The sequence below is a fragment of the Embiotoca jacksoni genome, unplaced genomic scaffold, assembly GCF_022577435.1.
Source record: "Embiotoca jacksoni isolate LCO1_2020_lvr unplaced genomic scaffold, fEmbJac1.0.p SCAF_26, whole genome shotgun sequence".
Lineage (NCBI taxonomy): Eukaryota > Metazoa > Chordata > Actinopteri > Embiotocidae > Embiotoca > Embiotoca jacksoni.
Window position 1 is genome coordinate 3,097,579 of NW_027185377.1, and position 18,612 is coordinate 3,116,190.

The 18,612-nt window shown below is 41.9% G+C and overlaps 1 protein-coding gene across 2 annotated transcripts; it reads right to left on the minus strand.

The window, feature by feature from the left end:
- Positions 1-482: 482 nt before the first annotated feature.
- On the minus strand, positions 483-18,155 carry dusp3a (dual specificity phosphatase 3a). Of its 2 annotated transcripts, none has more exons than XM_069160132.1 (3): positions 17,792-18,155; positions 10,729-10,961; positions 483-6,536 (listed from the first exon to the last, which is right to left on the minus strand). In XM_069160132.1, the coding sequence occupies exons 1-3, from the start codon at positions 17,983-17,985 to the stop codon at positions 6,295-6,297; spliced, it is 669 nt and encodes a 222-aa protein (XP_069016233.1). In that variant the 5' UTR covers positions 17,986-18,155; the 3' UTR covers positions 483-6,294. The 2 variants fall into 2 exon arrangements, with proteins under 2 accessions (XP_069016233.1, XP_069016234.1); XM_069160133.1 differs by having other exon boundaries at positions 483-6,541.
- Positions 18,156-18,612: the final 457 nt, after the last annotated feature.

The following is an 18,612-nucleotide window of genomic DNA, read 5'->3' on the forward strand; positions in this document are numbered from 1 at the left end:
TGGTTTACTTCTCTCACCTTCACTCCTCCAACTGAACTCCACCCTTTCGTCCGGTTTGCTGCACCTTTCACGGGGAAATCCTGTGTAATTAAACAGAACTGCAAAAAGACATGATTTACAATGATTTGATTCAGACGTTATAGAGTTTGTGTTTTTCTTTTGTTGTAATCTTAAAAAAAATTTAAAAAATAAAATAAAAAAAAACCCGTTTCTATTCGGTAGGATGCCAAAGCATGTAATACACCCGTCGCTCCACTAGAGGACGTTGTATCAGTGTCACGTTTTTTTATATATATATATATATATCACATGCTTGGCCACGATAGGTTGACTTTTCTAGATATAAACAGTATGTATACAGGCACGTAAATAAACCAACTCAAAATGTATTTAAAATACACGATCATTGGCGTCACCATCTAGTACATTCCTACTATATAAGCTTCATCGTGTAATACAAAAAAAAAAACAGAATAATGAACCACTCGTTACGCTCAGATCATACAACCTCAGCCATTTATTTCTTAAACATAAGAAAGAAGGGACTTCTCCAAGGTAAGAAAAATAACATAGCAATTTAAAATCAAGTGCACTTCGACGATGTCTCGCTCTGTAAGGGAAGCTTTCCTTCTTCTGACGGCGTGAAGTGAGATACACAAACTGAAAAACGCGTCTGACCAATCGATCGTTAACTGTAAGGCTTTGGGTGCCGAGTGCCGTGTCGTTTACTGTTGTGATGCTTTCACTGAGATGTCAGTGGCGGTGACGAATACACACATATATATATATATATATATATATACACCCATTCACAGCCGATCCGACATCACAACACCGACCTAGGCGACATCTGTACATGACCAGAAACCGTGATGAGATAAGACTGTGTAATGGACTCCGGAGGGAGTCAGGCAGTGGGCTCATTTGTGCTAAAACTCCTTCTTTAAACCATTTATCGGGATGAAGATGACAGCTGCTGAGTCAGCGCTTCGCCGGCGGGCCAGACGGTATTCGTAAGTCATTTCCGGGGTTCGTTTCAAACGCCCCTTTTGGGGATTTACCAGAAAGGGATCGGAGCTCATTGCATATACGGACAATTTCAAAGGAGTTTCCATGATGTAAGATATCAACTGTCAGTCACGGAGGGTTTAAAAAAAAATAAATGAAAAAAAACTACCATCTTTCTTGCCTACAGATGGTTTGAGACGCGCCACACGGGACTGCGAGTTTGAAATGAAAATCACAGGAAATGATGCATAAATCAATTTAATGTAGTTTTCTGTGATAATAACGAACTACCCGTCTCCGTTTCACTGATTTAACAACCCTCCGTGTTACAATTACCGCCGGGCCCCGGGTCTGACCTCCATTATACATGTAGGTGACTCATCCAACAAAAAAACAACAACAACACGGATACTGAACCGAACGGTTACGTCGGAGAAGCACGGCCACAATCACACTTAGGTGGACGTTTCCTACTGGACGAGACTTTAAAAAAAAAAAATTAAAAATAAATAAATAAAAAGCTTTCGTTGTGAGCAGCGCTAATTATTTAAACCAAAAGTCAACTTACGTCCTTGTAACAGGAAAAAAAAAAATCTAGATAAAAAAAAATAATGAACTGATTGTTTCTCTGGATACGATATCTTTACGCTGTAATAGGCCGGTTATGACAGTAAAATGCAGCAATTCACGATTGCCTCAGTGCGCGTTACATACTCGGTATATATAAGAATATACATCAATGGCATTTAACATTTGACATTCTCGATAATACGTAATGTAGAACCCACAATATGATGCTGGTACCTTTTTAAACAGACTAGCCGGGTGCTTAATATTGACATTACGGGGTTTCACATTTGAGAAAGAAATAAAAAAAAATGTGGCAGAAAACATGCCACTGTTTATTATGACGCCGGTGAAATTAAAGTGTGTGCAAACCTTGTTGAACAGCAGGTGGCAGTGTTTATCTGTTACTCAATGCATAAAAGACTTTTCAGCCAGCAGTGTAGCCATGATAGAAATTTCCATTTTCTTGTCTTTGCTTCGTCCAAAAAAAGTCTAAAAGTTTTTTAAAAGTCATTTCAAATGGAGGCAGGTAAACGTCTACCATGGCTAGTTGGGCTACCACGGAGCGTTTGCGTCTCGAGGGAGGAGGAGGAGGGGGTGTGTGTGTGTGGGCGGGGCGGGGGGGGGGGGGCAAAGCCGTCGATGATTTACTCGATAAGCAGGTCGGTGTAGGCAGTTGATGCTATAAAAAGGACACGTACCCTCATCCTGGACCGATGTGAGGAGTTTTACCCCCCCCCCCAATAAAACCCAAATGAAAAATGAAAAAAATAAGAAAACTGTTGTTGCTTTTCGAGTATTCAGACGGAGGGCAGTATTGTAAGCGGTATGAGTGAAACCCCAGACCATTCGAATGAGAACAAAGCCGGTGAAACACTTTAAAACGGCTTTGGTTAGAGTAGGTCACTTGGCACCGACAATTTTGGTATATAATGCAGTTGCGAGAGGTCCGTGAGCTCTCTCGGTCGTGGGACTCTTCATTGCTGCGTGGTGTGGGGTTCGCGATGAGGTGATGGGAAAACGCAGGATGAGGCATGCGTTAAATTAAACTCGGAAAAACGGTCTCGGGCTTGAACTGCTGCACCCGATTTCTCTTGCCAGACGCTTCCTGCAAGCAGAGACGTCCGCGGTCACACGCGCTGCTTCGGAGACCTTTTTCTTTTTTTTTTTTTTTTTAAACGCCGGCGTGTGAATTGACGGCGAGGTCGGAGGTCACTGGAACAACCTGTACGTGAACCGCGGCCCGAGACACATCACAGCCGCGCTGAAGTTTGCCCTCGGTTTTAACTCCCGGGGAGAATATTACTTTTCCTCCCGGCCAAAAATGAGGCCGCAGCAGCGCTGGATGTTTCAGTACATGTTTGGGAATCTAGATGTTGGATTTTATGAGATCGGAGGGCTGTAAAAACACATGTCTGTTAAAACGGCTCCTCTGGCTTTGTTTACGTACTCTGATGCACACTTTACTGACACCACCTGGACGAAGAACGCCATTATTTCCATTATCAAAATAGCGAATTTGTCCGAGTCCAACATGATATTTAAGGGTCTAAAATGTAAGACATGAAATCTGCACACTCAAGAAGCCGGAGCCATCAAATACAGAGCATTTGTGCATTTCCAGCCATGAGACAGGACAGTTTACTGTTGCCATGACAATGATGGTTGCATTACTTTAAGAACTTCAAGTCATTATTTGAACCCAAACCCTTATTTTCCTCACACAAAAGTTTGTTTTTTTTCTTTTCCTGAACCGGGTTATATTCGAGGGTCGAAAAAAACAACAACTGTTTACTTGTTGCAAATGCTCGTTCGCGGCTGAGTTCTAAGCCAAGTTATGAAGAAAACACTGCACTGAAATTCAAAGTGCTGCTGGAGGATCACTTCGTTCTCATCCAGACAAAACCCAGGTGTTGATCTGAACAGAAAAACTTCCAAACGAACTTCAAGAAACGAAGCGCTGGAAATGTTTCAAAGCACCATAAAAAAAATGAATAAATAAAGAGGAGATGGGATGAGTGCATCCTTGGATGTGATGGTATGTAACGCAGTAAGGTCATATGCAAGATAATCCATATGCATCTTATGCTGCCACCTGCATCTTGCTGTATTTTTATGAATAAATTTGCATTACCATGGGAACTTCGACCTGTACAAAAAAAAAAAAAATTACTAGTAAACACGATGATCACATGCCCCGGTATCCCGGCTTTGAGCCTGGGAGGAAAAACAAAAACAAAACCCTGCTATCATTAAACACGTTTTGCACAATTGCGATACAGAAATATCACAATTCCACAGAACACTTTACATGCACATCATATCTGAATATTAATGCACATATAGGTAGCTGTGAAACAGAAGGAATGGAGGAGCTACTCTGTGATGTCATATACAAATATGATATATAAGGACACACTTAAGACTACACGTTATAGACACATTGCTCGTACATTCATATATGTCAACACTTAAATATGTATATACAGTATACATGTTTATACTGAAATGTATACAGATATATCAAAGGAGGGATAAATAGGGCCATTAATGAGGTGCGGCAGCCTAGTTTCCTTCTTCCCCCTCTGCATCCCGCTGGATTCATGCTAACATGCCTCAGACCTTTGACCTTTCAGGAGATATATATACGCAGTCCGATGTGTGCGACGTAGAGGCCGAACTAACCGCAGAACCCGAGAGAGCTCGGACTTTTCCACCTCACACTTTCTCACTCTAAAACAAAACAAAAAAAAAAACCCAGCCTGGTTTGCTCCCCCAGGGGTTGAAGGCTACCAGTTTCTAGACGCCCTCCATCACCGTCCTCCCCCCGGCACTAACTAGGTCTAGTTTACAGTATTATGCCCAGTAAGTAAATATTCAAAAACGTTATCTGTTCGACTAAAGTCTGCTTATATGTAACAACTACTGCCTGGTTAGTCATATTAAATGTGATTACATTCTATATATCTGATGGGGGGTATTGACATATATTGCAATGCTTTAGTACAAACAAACACAAAAAACAAACAAAAAAAAAGGCTTTGTGATTTTGTGTGTGTGCATAAGAAAACCTGTATGACACACACACTCACTCACACTCTCACACTTACATACTCACATACTCTCACTCACACTCACATACTCTCAACACACTCACACACTCAAGGAGTGGGACGGTGACGAGTGTGTTATGGACCTCTGACGAGCTGTTGTTGATGACAGTGGTGCTGGATTCAGGCTGTGAGGGAATTGGCAGTGGACGACTCTCTGGCGTGATGACCGGTGCTTTCTGTAGAAAGCGGGTGGCATCCCTCCCCGTCGATGCGTCTGGAGGCCTCTAGTTTGAACGCGAGGAGCGTTGCTAACGAGTACAGTAAGAACACGTCCTCTTTAACTGAAGAATCTCCTGTTTGGTTTGAGCAAGAATCTACTTACTTTAACAATCAGGCTTAAAACTTTCCTTTTAGGTAAAAGGCTAAAGTCACGGTTGGCTAGTTAAACCGTCGTGAGACGTTTGATATTCTGTTTTTGTTTTACGTTTATTGTAACTGTAAAGTAGTTTTAAAGTGATTTTTCACTCTTTTTGTTCATACTAATCCAAAGTTTTGCCGTCGTCCAATTTGACAAATCAAATCACGCTTCTGAGATTATTCTTAAACTCGTGATGAAACACTGTAAAAGAGCTCATTTGAAATTGCAGGAGAAACATTTCCTTTCTTTAAACAGGACATCGGATCCACTGTTGGCGTCTTGATTTTTTTTTTGCCGTTTACCTGCTGCGGAGGCTGATCGAGCTCAACGTCACGCCCCAAAAGAAAAAAACAACACCCGTTGTATCGGCCGATAAATGCAGCCGCGACGCGAACAAACCGACGCGCCTCACTATTTTTAATTATCTCCACGTTTGCCGTTTTTCCGCTCTGCGTTAAACAACCTGCTCGCAGCGCCGACGACAAACTAGAGGCCAGAGAGTGGAGGAAGTGAAATGCTACATCGAGCTACAGCTTTGCATTAGAGCGTGAGTCGTTTGTGCGTCAACTATCCGCCCCGACGGGCAGGAAGTAAAGAATTGATCGAAGTCTGGGGTCAGTTTTCATGGAATGTTTGGGATTTCTTTTTTTTTTTTCTCTGTCCGCTCGTATCGCACTGATGTTGCTTTTTGTTGCCTCGCGTGTTGTCGTCAACTTTTCTTTTTTTTTTATATGTATGTATTTAGGAGTTAATGTGGGATTTATAGAGTACTCCTGCTGGCGGAGACATCACTGACATTCCCGGCAGTGGAAAACTATGGAATGATTGTGCTATCATCTTTTATTTTCCAAAAACCTATTTTGTAAGGAAATTCTTTAAAAAAAAAAAAAAAAAAAACCAGGGCAAAGTTTTTTACCTTATACTAACTTGTGGGAATTGAAGGAATGCTTTAAGTAGCTCAGCTCAGAAATGTGTTGTTTTACTATTGTAAAAAGGGGGACGGAGGGGGGTGGATGTTTTTAGTTTGTATTTGAGATCACACTCTTAGCAGTGAGAGAGATGTGTGTGTGCGTGTGAGGAATAATTATCTACGCAGATAAACGCATGTATGTTTCAGAATACCCGTGATGTGTCTGATGGGTGCTGGTTTGGTCGAGGGCGGGGTCGGGGTCGGTCTCCGAGAGCAGCTGAAAAAGCCCGTGAAAGGCATGATGGGAAGGAGGCGGGGCGGAGAGGGTCTCTGAACATTCACCCCTCCGCTGCTCTCATTTGGTCTTTAGTTTGCCCACCTCCCCGTTCAGCTTGCCTTCCTTCGCCAGCTTCTCGTTGAGTTGGCACAGTTGGCGAAGGAAGCCGTCGTTGGGTCCGATCTCCCGCTTGTGCCGCACGGTGGCCACCGCCAGCCGGGCGTCCGTTCTGTGGCGCAGCATGAGGTAAGCGACGACCATGGTAGGGGAGCGGCTGTAGCCCTCTCTGCAGTGGACGTACACCTTCCCTGGAGGACGCAGACAACAATGAGAGGAGCGCCGGCGGTGCGAGGCCGATTTCACAGAAATCGCGGACACGCGCACAAACCCAACCGGAGAGGGCGTGCCGTCAGAGGACAGTTCAGACAGGAAGTAAACACATCACAGAAAAGAGACAAAGACTTCAACCTGAAACAGCTGGGGACCGCAGCTTTTAGCAAAACGTTACTCAAACAGGACTCGGTGGTGAAATTTGTTGGGGACTACTTTCATTCGTACCGAGGATGCTCCCGCAGCACGGCGGTTCAAAATAAACCATCGTGAGTGTGTTCATGTTAATAAAGGAAAATGTGATTTAGTGCAATAGTAGACAGACAGACAGAAACATAGATAGAGGATTTACTCAAATCAAACCGTCAATAAATAAACAGATAAAGATTAAAAAAAAACTAAGAAAAGAAAAACTCAGATTATCATTGCACAAAGTAAACACGCTTCCTAAGAAGTCCCAGAAGTGCAGTTCACTGATGTATTTTTTTCCAATAACAATGTATGAGGCTTTAGATAAACCGACTTCACTGTTGACTTCATGAAGTGATCTTTAAAGCTTAAGTTACGGTGTTGGAAGCTGCAGCTGTTTTTTCCCACTAGGTCACACTGTACTGCTGTTGGACAGAAGTGTGTTTATTATGTGCATTCAACAGAGGGCATGAAAACTCTTTCATTATTTTTATTTTTTTTATAATTAAAGGCAGATGATGCATTTAAACATTATGGTTATTTCCAGTAATTAGCAAAACGGCAGTGTTCGGTTTGAGACAACGCTACCACTGTTAAAAATTCAAACACCACCTAAGTAAGTGTACTAACATGCACGGGTACTATATGTGAGTGTACTGAGGGAAGTGGAACATACAGCACCATCCAGAAATGTAAAATGTCAGGAACGGTATTAAAAACAGGATTTATTCTGCATTGTGTTGTTGTTTTTTTATTCTGAGACTGCTGCTGAGAAACACAGGCGGTGACGCAAAGAAAGAAAAATGAGGAAACAAATCAGCGAAGAAAAACAAAAGAGGGGTAAACGTAGTCGGGGAACATATGCTGCGGCTAAAGTTGCAGAGCGAAGCAGCTTCCCTGCCAGGATATGCAAATACAAGACCGTGACCTCTGCTGCAGCCTCGGCAGAGTCAATCATCTTCACCGCACCTGCGTCCTGCACACGGCAAGGAATCCATGTTGTATCTGTGCAGAGTACATGTATGTTCCCTCTACAGTGTTTACCATGTTCACACCCGTTTGTGTCTCCATCTCACTTTCACGCTTTCTTTACAGACTAGCTCCAAACAAAAAAACAACAACAACAACAACAACAAAAAAACAACCCAGAGGGGTTTTAACTTGGCAGCCTTCACAGAGCAGCTGATGCGCCGGGCTCTGGTTAGATCTGCTGATTCAGCACTCTATTTGAAACCTAACACCTCTCTGTGTCCCTGTTCTAGTAATATTCCCAACATTTCTTCTCCTTCTTCTCCCTCTCCTCCTCCTCCTTTTCCTCATTTTCCTCCTCCTCCTCCCGAGAAACAGTTTTCCACCATTGACACAACCTCTTCGATACCCCCAATCGGCCGACCCCCCACAGATCAATACTGATCCTACTGTAGCCTCTCGCTGGACATGCCGGATCTTCGGCTCACAGCGTCCCTCATCTTGTCACTACATCGATCTCCAGTTGTCAAATTTCATTTTTTTTTTTTTTTTTTTAAACAAGGCTACATCCACACGCTTGATTACAATCTTTTACCCGGATCAGATCTTTCAGAGCTGATGGTTCATGTTTGTAAGTGACTGTTATGGTTGTTGCTCTCCTCCCCGAGTGTCGTTACAGAGCCACAGTGAGTAATGACGACATCCAATAATATGTGTCGAAGATGAGATGTTAAAAAAACTGGAACTGCCATCTCTGGGATGTCCGTCTCTGCCAACCAGTCAATTTGCAGTCGACATTAAATGTCCAGACTCTTTTAATATAGTGAAGACTTTGAAGGAATTTGGCCAATCTGGCTGAAAGTTGTAGCCATGACAACAGAAAATGCTCTAAATATGGATGCTTGCATCAACCCGACAGCACTGAAGATCTATACACGCATTATAGTTTAAACTTTTTTTCAGCTTTTGTCTTTTGTCATGATTAGCGAACGAATTTCTTAAAGTTTGGCCACAAACGTTGTTTGTGAGGTCGCAGTGACCTTTGACCTTTGACATTTGAATGAGTTAATCCTTCGAGGTCAGGTGAACGTCAGCGCCACATTTGAACCAATGCGTTTGAGGTGTTCCTTGATTGATTGATTGATTGATTGGCAGCAGGACACAACACGCTCAAAATTTATCCCACCTTCTTTTCTTTTTCCTTTTTTTTCCTTTCATCAACTTCCTGCTGCCGTATTCAAGGTTGATAGATTAGATTGATTGATTAAGATTGATTATAAAACCTTTGAGATAAAAGACGCAAAAAAAAAATCCTTCGTGGAGCTGCAGAATCTGTGATAATTCCTCTTCATCACGGCAACTGACAACTTTCAAACGACTCTTTATCAGTGCAGATTTAATGTGGTTTATATTTCTTGGTAATTTCTGTTTATAATAACCCGATGAAAATGTGCAGAGCCAGCTAAAAATGGCTGCGCCCCCCCCCCCTCCCTCCTCGGCCCCTGAGTCTTCATTATGGGTGAAAACTCACAGGAACAATGCATCAGTGCAGTCCCTCATTAAAATCCCCGACCTCTGACCTTCTCCGAGCTCACAGCCGAGGGTCTCAAAATCTCCCAGATTGTGTTTCACGGAGCACAAAGTCAAAACCGCAGCGAGCAGAGAGGAGACGCCGTCTCTCTTGTTCAGCTGCCGAGTCTGTCGTCCTCTCGTCCTCGCCAGCGGCTCCTGATTTACCGCCACGTCGGCGCACCTTCGGCCAAACTGCCAGAGAATTAAGATGCTTTTCTGTGTCAAAGCTGACAATAAATCCAAGCCATGAAATACGGGGTTTTGGCACACTAATTAAACACATCTTTCTCCTCCCGTGACGACATGGATATTTTTTGTTTTTGGTGGCGGCCTCGTGGGATTGATTGTTTCTTCCATCCTGATATTCTGCTTTTCAAAGACTAAGTTTCCTTGTGATTTCTGCTTTTTTTTTTGGTTTAACGGCGGTGTTTGTTTTAGTCCTCTGACACAGTCCAGCAGCGTCAGAGCACCCGTTTAACACAGCGAACACGAGCTCTTGCTACAGGTGCATGAAACACTTACGCTGACGTCCAGGGACACGATCCGATAACGGGATGTGGAGCGGGGCTCTGGAGTGTGTCAGATTTAGCCCGACGTGTTCGGGGCCGCCGCGACGAAGCAGCCCGAGATGGAGTCATTAAAAAAAGACGCCTTAAATCTCGCAGCCTTTGTTAGACGAGCAACAAGAGGGAGCTTGTTTTTTTTTTCATGTCTCAACTTGTGGGAGCAAATTACTTTTCAAAGTGGGAGCTGCTGAAGTGAGAGAGATGTCGTGTTCCCCTTTGATCTCCTCCACCTTCGAGGGGTTTTGTTGGAGAATAAACTCTCAGATCTGAGTTTTAGGTGCATGTGGATGCCCCTATAATACGGGGTTTATTTTTCTAAAAGAATAACCTAAAAACTCAGCTGTCATTTTGGTCATACTGATAAAATTATTGGATTATCACCATTCGACAACTTTAAATTTACTTTTCCTCAGTGGAGATTTTAATTATGAAGATTAACAAGACACGAGTGAAGCTTTAAGTGTCATTTAAACATGGCTGACTTTCACGGGAAATATATATTTGGCATTTAACGAGACTACAAGAACAGGAAACCACAATTTCCAGGCAAATTTTGCAAAATATTTCACTTGTGTTTTTCAAAAAAAAAAAGATCCAAAGCAAATCCTCTTTGGAGTCAAACCAGCTGTATCCAGATGATGTCTGGGATTAGGTGACTGCTTTTCCGTATCACTTCCTCTACCTGTCGTGATGGCTGTGCACGATATCCAGAGTTTTACTTATATTTCTGAAAGCTTTAGGTTAAAAGTATGCAATTTTACATGATTTTAAACTATTATCATTACTGCATTAGTATCAGCAGTAAAACAAGGCTTTTACTGAATGGATTAGAACCGCAATGTTTCCTCACCTTTAATGAATAAACTCACCTTTGCCGTTATTGTGTGCTAGTGCCTTGTCTATAAAATCTGCCCCCTCCTCGAAGAAGGCACTGAGGTTGAACTGCTCCGTGTCGTTGGCCTGGATGCCGTGGTACGTGATGCCCGTGCCGGTGTAGAAGTCCGCACTGGTGTTGACGTGCATGAAGGAGGTTCCCTCCGCCACGTTGAGGACGTGCGTCACGCCCAGTTTCTGCAGACGCATCGTGTTCTGGGCGACAAACCTGCACAGACGACACGAGGATAAAGTAGTTTAAAAATAAATAAATAAATAAATAAATAAAACAAAATCAATCACTTCAGGAAGGTTGCTGATGTCGGTGACAAGCCCGCTGCACTTAAACCGAGTTTGTCCACTAGTAAAAAGTGCCTCTGTTGACGGGGAAATAAAACTTTGTTCTGTAACAACACAAGATGATGAGTACACAGCAGCAGAACAAGACATCTGGGACAAATAACAGCTATAATAATAACACCTGACAAGAAGCAGCAACGGACCGCGTCAGCACAATTCATTTTAAAGTGATACTTTGACAATATAGGTTGCGTCTTTCACGACAGCTCGGGCGCGCACTTAAGTGAGCAGCGTTGCCTGCAGTATCCCCCGACGCTCAGCCGGATACTGTGCATCTGCTGTAACACTGCAGCTCTGCAGGCGCAAAACAGATCGTTCATCAGTTATTATTTCAAGTCACAAGAGGAAAAAAAAAAAGTACAAATTAAAACTGATTTAAGGATTTAGTCTGTAAAATGAAAAAGTGAAAGAAGTCGAAATAGTTTGTACTGACATGCTCAAAGTTTAGTAAAAGAGATGTTCAAAATTAAAAAAATTAAAATAATCACACAAACTGTCCGACTTTTCTCTGGCAGGAGTCTGGTGGACGTACAAAACGTAGCATTCTCCAACAACTTGAACGTTTCAAAGCACAATAGAGATGTTGGCCACACATCCAATAACCTCAAGGAGACTCCAACTGGTTATACACCGAGATCTGTGCACAGAGAATAAAATGGAAATCGAGTAACGAAGAATTATGAGCAGAGGACAAAAAAAAGAGGCCAGAAAAACTGAACGGAAATGGAACGGATGGATCGCAAAGAAATAAACATGTAAAATAAAAAGACCAAAAAAAAAAAAAGAGAGCTGCAAACAGATCCTCTCACCCGGCTCCATCCACTCTACTTTCCAGGAAACAATAAATCTATTTCTGTTTCCGTCCTGCTCTAACAAACGTTGCCTTTAAGAACTGCAGTACAGCATATTGGACCCAGACAGAACACAAACAAGCCCGCGCCGCTAACAAGGCGCAACAAAGCAATACAAGCAGGTTCTGGCCCGACGCCCGTGTCCACGGTTCCCGTCCAACCTGGCCGAAGGCAGCGGCCATTGATTCTGAATAAAACGCCTCTTCGTGTATTAAGGCTGTAAGGTTTTATGGAACAGTTAGTGTCACTAATTAAAACCTAATTTATGTTTAAGCAAGAACACCTGCACAGAAAACACTTGGAACCAGATTAAACAATGACATACAACAAGAAAATTAAAATGGTTATGTTGTGAGCAGGCAATATATTCTTTTGAGATCTACAGAAGAATCGGCTGTGTGTTTGCTTTACTTTTTATTCATATCCAAGAATCATAAATCTTCATGAATCTGTGAAAACGCTCTCCTCGCGACAGCGCTGTGTGCTTTTATTGCCGCTTCTGCTTCCAGTCAATACGAGGCGAAGGCTCGGTGACCCCGGGCAGCTCCCCGGAGGTGCTGCTCCTGCAAAGACCTCCGAAGAAATCCTCTCCGCCTCCATTTTGCTTGAAGGACGAGGGGACCGAAGCGGCCCGTCTCGTGTCACCGGAGGAACTAAAACACTCGCATGTTTCAGTCACAAAAGTTGTGTTCATAAATGATTCAATAAATGCTTGCGCGTACAGTTTGAGCACTTAAATGCAACGTAGGTAAAGAAAACGTAATGCTGTGTGTGTGTGTGTGTGTGTGTGTGTGTGTGTGGTAGTAGTGACTGTGAAGGATTTGTCCACTACTTACTGTACTTCCAACACAACACAGAGGCAGCATTGGGTTAAACTGGGTCCACAGCCAGCGGTTTTTCCCTCCTATTCTGCCGGGCCTGTCCCGGCCTCCTCACCCTGGGATCCGCAGTCCCAACACATCCATTATTAAAGAGCGGCTTCACAAAGAGCCAGAGTGTTTCACAAAGCAAACAACCACACCTTCGCTGCGTCCCCGAGCTGCCCGCGCAGCTTTCAGTAGTGCTGACTACGAGCGATCCCAAAACTAGAGCAAGTTTGTAAAAGTACATTCATAATCCATTTACGGATTACGCACTAGCTGAATAAACACAAGTGCTGTTCGAGATTTGTTCATTGAAGTTACTCGCTGGTAAAAAAAAAAAATCTTGAGAGTGTGTGTTTTTGGAGAATTGCATCTAGAAACAGGTGACAAATTAAAGAAAATATCAGATAAAAATGCAGCCGCAACAGTACAATAACAATATATATCATTCATCAATCAGTTATAACATTAAATCCACTCACAGGCGAAGCATAAAGTACAACAGCCCAGCAATAAATCCTCCATTTGTAAGTCAGCTGTTATTCAATCTGATTGAAAGGTACTGATTTATTTAAATGGTGATTTTGGAGACTGTAGTTTGGGTTGTACCGAGAGGTGTTCCTAATATTTGGTCATTCCCATTTAAATGATTTGGATTGTTAATTCATGTAAATCAGAGAAACAGGGGATCAAAATAATATAGAATATAGAAAACAAAGGCTAGATATTATGTAAAAAAAAAAAAATAAGGGTTTAAAATGTTTAGAAATAAGTTTCCCTTTCAGATTTAAAACTACACTGAAGCAGTTAAAATCTTGCTGAATAATATTTTAGCATGCTTCCTGATTGTCGCCTAATTACGCCCGAAGTTTTTAGATGAAAAACAAGAACAGCTAGCCGTTAGTTTCCTCCATCAAATATCACCTCTGTGACTAAAATTACAGTGAACATTGAGGGTAATGACAATTTTCTGATGTATTTTCACAAATTAACAATTAGTTAACTGTGTCGTGACCTGAAAGAAAAAAAAAATCCACTTATTCATAGCACTTAAACTACATATTGGAACCTAAAAATGGTTAATAGGCCAAATTCCTTTGAGACACTGCAATAAGAAAGTTTAATGGTTATTTTTTTCTAATCTCGGTCAGGCACTGCAGAAGAAGACCGTGTGATGCACCATATACAATGCAGTATTGTGTTAGTTGGTGCATTTGTTTTAATCCGATTTTGCCAGGCGAAGCTACACAATTTGATTACTAACAGGGTACAACTAATAAGAAGCATCAGCAGAGAGGCTTACTGGGTCCCAGTGGTGGAAACGGTGGACAAGGCACAGGCTTTAATTGACAATCAATACCGCCTCGCCCTGCCGGAGACATTTGTAATATCACATTACATCACACTGTGCTCTCAACCTGTTCAGACTGTCTACGATACACCTAAATAGTTAAAAAAAAAAAAAAAAAAAAAAAATGGTTCTGTAATTACCCTCCCTTGCATTAAGCTTTGAAGAAAAAATATTCAGTGATAACTGAAAACTGTTCCTTTTTAATCTGAACAAAATTTCTTCATCAGACATCAAACTCTCTCCCTCAAAAGAACCCATAACGCCGAGAGCACATTAGAGTGTCTCTTTCAAGCCGACAGTGTTCCCCGTTCAGCCTCAGCCAAGCTCGGGGAGTGCCAGCACTTTGTTTGGAGACTTGGCCGCGCAGATTGCCATATTCAGATTGATTTTGTTGTAGCGCCGAGGTACAGTAATGTGCTTGTATTCCCCCCTTCCCTCCCCCTTCACCACTCTGCTGGCAGTGAGGAGCCACATGATGGACTGCACCGAGGCAACCGGTTTCTCAGGGGCATCCCTGAACCCCCCCCCTCCCCTCCTTTTCCCCCTCCCCCCCCATATCAATCTATAACAGCGAGATGAAGAGCTGCTCTGTAAAAGCTCATATTACGTTACAACTCAGCAAAATGTACTTGAGAGATTTCCGTAAACGTTTTCTTCATCTGCTGTTCCGACAAGCTCGACACTTGAAACCTGAAAATGGTTTCTGATATTTGAGCGAACGTCGGGTATTTTTGTTTTAAACCGCTTCAAAACCTGAAAGTTTGTTCTGTGCTTTTGATCCTGTAAGTGGCTCGTCTATATTTTTAGGGCGTCTTTCTTTCTCGACATATTGCATAAAAATATCTACACCAAACAAATCTCAGCGCATCCGCTGTAAATAAAAGGACCAAAATAAAATACGATCTAAAATTAGTAATAATGGTTTGCTGATTTTGCTCAGGAAATATGTGATCATGTTAGAACTAGACCGATCAGTCAGGCTGACGATGTCCCACATCAAAACCTGCACCTGATCTAAATCATGATTGTTTATTCACGTTATATAAATATGGTTAAGTGCGAGAACGATTTGTTCTTTCTAAACGTAGTTGCAGCGGTGGTGGAGTTTCAGGGCTAACCGATCGGTTAAAGCTGCTCCAATAGTTTCAAAATGAACCCGCGGCCTACGCTCAGTCAGATGCAAACATACCTCCCTTTAAGGGCCTAATATTTAATTAACGATAGATTTATTTTCAGATGGTCAGGAGGAGCGAAACTAGCGAAAAGACACCTTAACGACTTGTGGGAGAAATCTATCAACTTTGAATTTCACGAGAGAAGTTGACGCTTTTTTCCAACGGGAGTCTATCGGAGCCAGAGGTTTCTTTAGCGCCAGCCCCCTAGTGGCAGTCAGTGGTATTGCACATTAAGTCGCTTCCGTATTGGCTTTGGTTTTTAGACCCAGAAGCTACATCCGTTTTTATATATAGTCTATTATGTTTTCAGCAGTAAGTCCCGGGTTTGATTAGTTTCTACCGTGATTGTCTAATAAAGGATTAAACTTTTTTTTTAAATCAGTTTTACATTAATTGCAATGACAGAGAGGGCTGAGGTTTCTTTACCTTTCTATTATGCATTAATATTGTTCCCCTCGTACACAATCAGATCGGGAAGTACCGGGAACCGCCTTTTACTGGAACACCGAGTTGTAAATTCCTAAAGAATCGGCATGTTCATTACAAAGCCGATAGCGTCCAGTCAACCAACAGCCGCCGATTTACGGTTCAGCCGCTGACATGTTTAATGCACATACAGTATACACTATAGAAACCGCATGTATGAGTTTGCGTGCTCAGCAACTTTCACAAGAAGCGATAGAGCCAGGAAAAAAAAAACAACTGCAAAATGTAAACATATGCACAGAAAATAAAGTCTGGGTTTGTTTGTTCAATCTTAAAAGTTATGCATCAAGTATTAAAATTTAGCTCACAACACGTTGGTTTCAGAACAAAGGATTTAGGTCGATAGGCAACAAGACAATACCACAAAGCACACGTCTTGGTCGCATTATTTTCAGAGGAGAGATCAGTCGATTAATCGATATAATTGACGGACGAAATATCAATTCTCAACTCATTTTACAGCCAAACTGTCCCAACATGACCTCCTTAGTTGTGTTAAATATGCTGATTGGCTTCATCTCGTGTGACAGTAAACTGAATATTTAGGATTCAGGAAATGATGACTTCTGGCTTTTAACACCATTTTCTCAACATTTCTCGCAAAATAATAACATTACTTACTGAGAATCTGGAAAAATAATGATGATTTCCATTATTTACTAGTCTGACTATTTTCCCATCTATTCAATTGATTATTTGGTCTATTAAATGTCAGAAAATAAACCCCAAAAAAGGGCCAAAGTAATTAAATGTCTTGTTTAGCTCAAATTAAGTTTAACTGTCATAACGCAAGAGAAAAGCAGAAGGTGCTTATAATTAAGAAAATTAAGTGTCCGTATTTGACGATTTTGATTGAAAGATAACAAAAACATGATTTGAATATCAAAATATTTGCAGATTATCTTTCTGTTACTCAACTGATTGATTAATTGTTTCATATCTGGCATAAAAAGACCCTTTTGAGGGGTTATTAGTAAGTAAAGAATAAAAGTCAGCTGCACTTGTGGCCAGACAACAGGTTTATAATCAGAGATCTCTATGTTCTACAACCACCATGAGAAAAGAACCAGGTTTCTTTTCTTTGTCTTATGAATTTAGGTCATAAAGGTGCATATTTACTATTTCTGGTCATGATTTAAAAAAAAAAAAAAAAAAAAAAAAGGTATCTTGCCACTTTTAGCGATATAAAATCCAGACTCCCTGCTCTTCTTTGTTCTGCACGAGGACCGCCTGCTGCTATTTATTTATTTATTTATTTGTATTTTATGAATGAAAGGTGAAATTAAACCCGTTCAGACGCGATGACTTGTCGTGTCCCCGCAGCCCGGCAGGAGACGAGGATGGGGAGCGGCTGGATGAAGACGTGATTACATGGCAGTGATTGTAATGATGGAGGGATTCATTGAGTAAAAACAGGTCTGTGTCCTTCACGGCTCAAACCGGGCGTGTTTTCTACGGATCGCTCTGCTTTTCTTTTTTTTTTTTTTAAAAGGGGATAAAACGGGAATCTGCTGTGCCTCAAATGCGTTATTGTCATTATCAAGCCTGTTGTTGTTGTTGTTGTTATTTTTGTTATCCAATATCCAACCTTGTCTGGCTGCCGAGGCACGTTCCTGCCGCTTATTTGTTTACAACAACAGGCTGTCGTTTCGTCCATGATGACACCGGAGACACCGGAATAACAAGCCCGTCCCGCGCGCGTGCTGGCTGGCACGACTTGCGACACTGTTGTCATGGTCGCGTGTGCCCGGTTGATGAGCAGGAAATAAATTTTAATTTAAAACAAAATAATAATAATAATAATAATTAAAAAAAAATAATAATAATAAAAAAACTAACCTGTCCTACCTACCTACCTGCCTGTCAGCGCGCGACACCGTCACCGTAATTCATAGTGTGTGTGTGTGTGTGTGTGTGTGTGTGTGTGTGTGTGTGTGTGTGTGTGTGTGTGAACGAGGCGGTGAATGACTCACGCGTTACCGATGTATATTCTGGGGAACACCTCGTTGAAGTGTTGCGTCGGGAGGCTGTAAAACCCGCTGCCGTTGGACAGGAGCTCGTTGAGTTGCTGGACGGTCACCTCGCTGCCTGGCGCCGGTACTTCAGTCGGTGGCTGCAGCTGCTGCTGCTGCTGCTGCTGCTTCGTGGGACTCAGGTGTTTCTTCATGGCTCCTCTTCTTCTTCTTCTTCTTCCCACACTAAACGTTAGATGACAACCGGCGCCGGAGTCGTGATTCTCGTCCGGTTACTCAACAGCATTTTACCTCCACACGTGAGTCGTGCTCTCGCTTGCCTGCTTGTCTACAAGGTGTCTGAAGAGGCGGGAGCTCGCCACTGGTTTTTTCCCCCATTAGTGTCAAGCAGAGAGGAGTTTGCACACGAAGTTCCGGTCTCGCTTTCAAAGTAAAAGACAGGTTTTCTTTGGTTTTGTTTTCCTTCTCTCATTTGATATTTACACAGGCGATTTTGAAACTTTTTTTGTTTTGTTTTTTTTTTTTTTTGTTTTTTTGTCAGCTTCAGATCTGTGGCTACTTTTTCCTACAATTTCAAATCAGTTCAAAACATTGTTTTAACTTCTGGCTTTACTTTTTACAGATTTCGATTTTTTATTTTTTTTTTTTTTCCCCGACAAATTCAAATCAGTTTTAATCATTTTTCTTTTCAAGATGTGCGTTCTACAGTTTAGGATAATATGTCTCAATTTCGAGTCTTTTTTTTCCTTTCAGTTGTGTATAATAGGCTATTGGTTCCATTTACATCTGTTTTTATGGTTTGACATCTTATTTTATGGTTT

Coding starts and splice junctions, on each gene's coding strand:
- dusp3a (XM_069160132.1), bottom strand. CDS start 17,985: ATGAAGAAACACCTGAGTCCCACGAAGCAGCAGCAGCAGCAGCAGCAG. Junction 10,962..17,791: donor AGAATATACATCGGTAACGC/GTGAGTCATTCA, acceptor TCGTCTGTGCAG/GTTTGTCGCCCAGAACACGA. Junction 6,537..10,728: donor AGCACACAATAACGGCAAAG/GTGAGTTTATTC, acceptor CCTCCAGGGAAG/GTGTACGTCCACTGCAGAGA.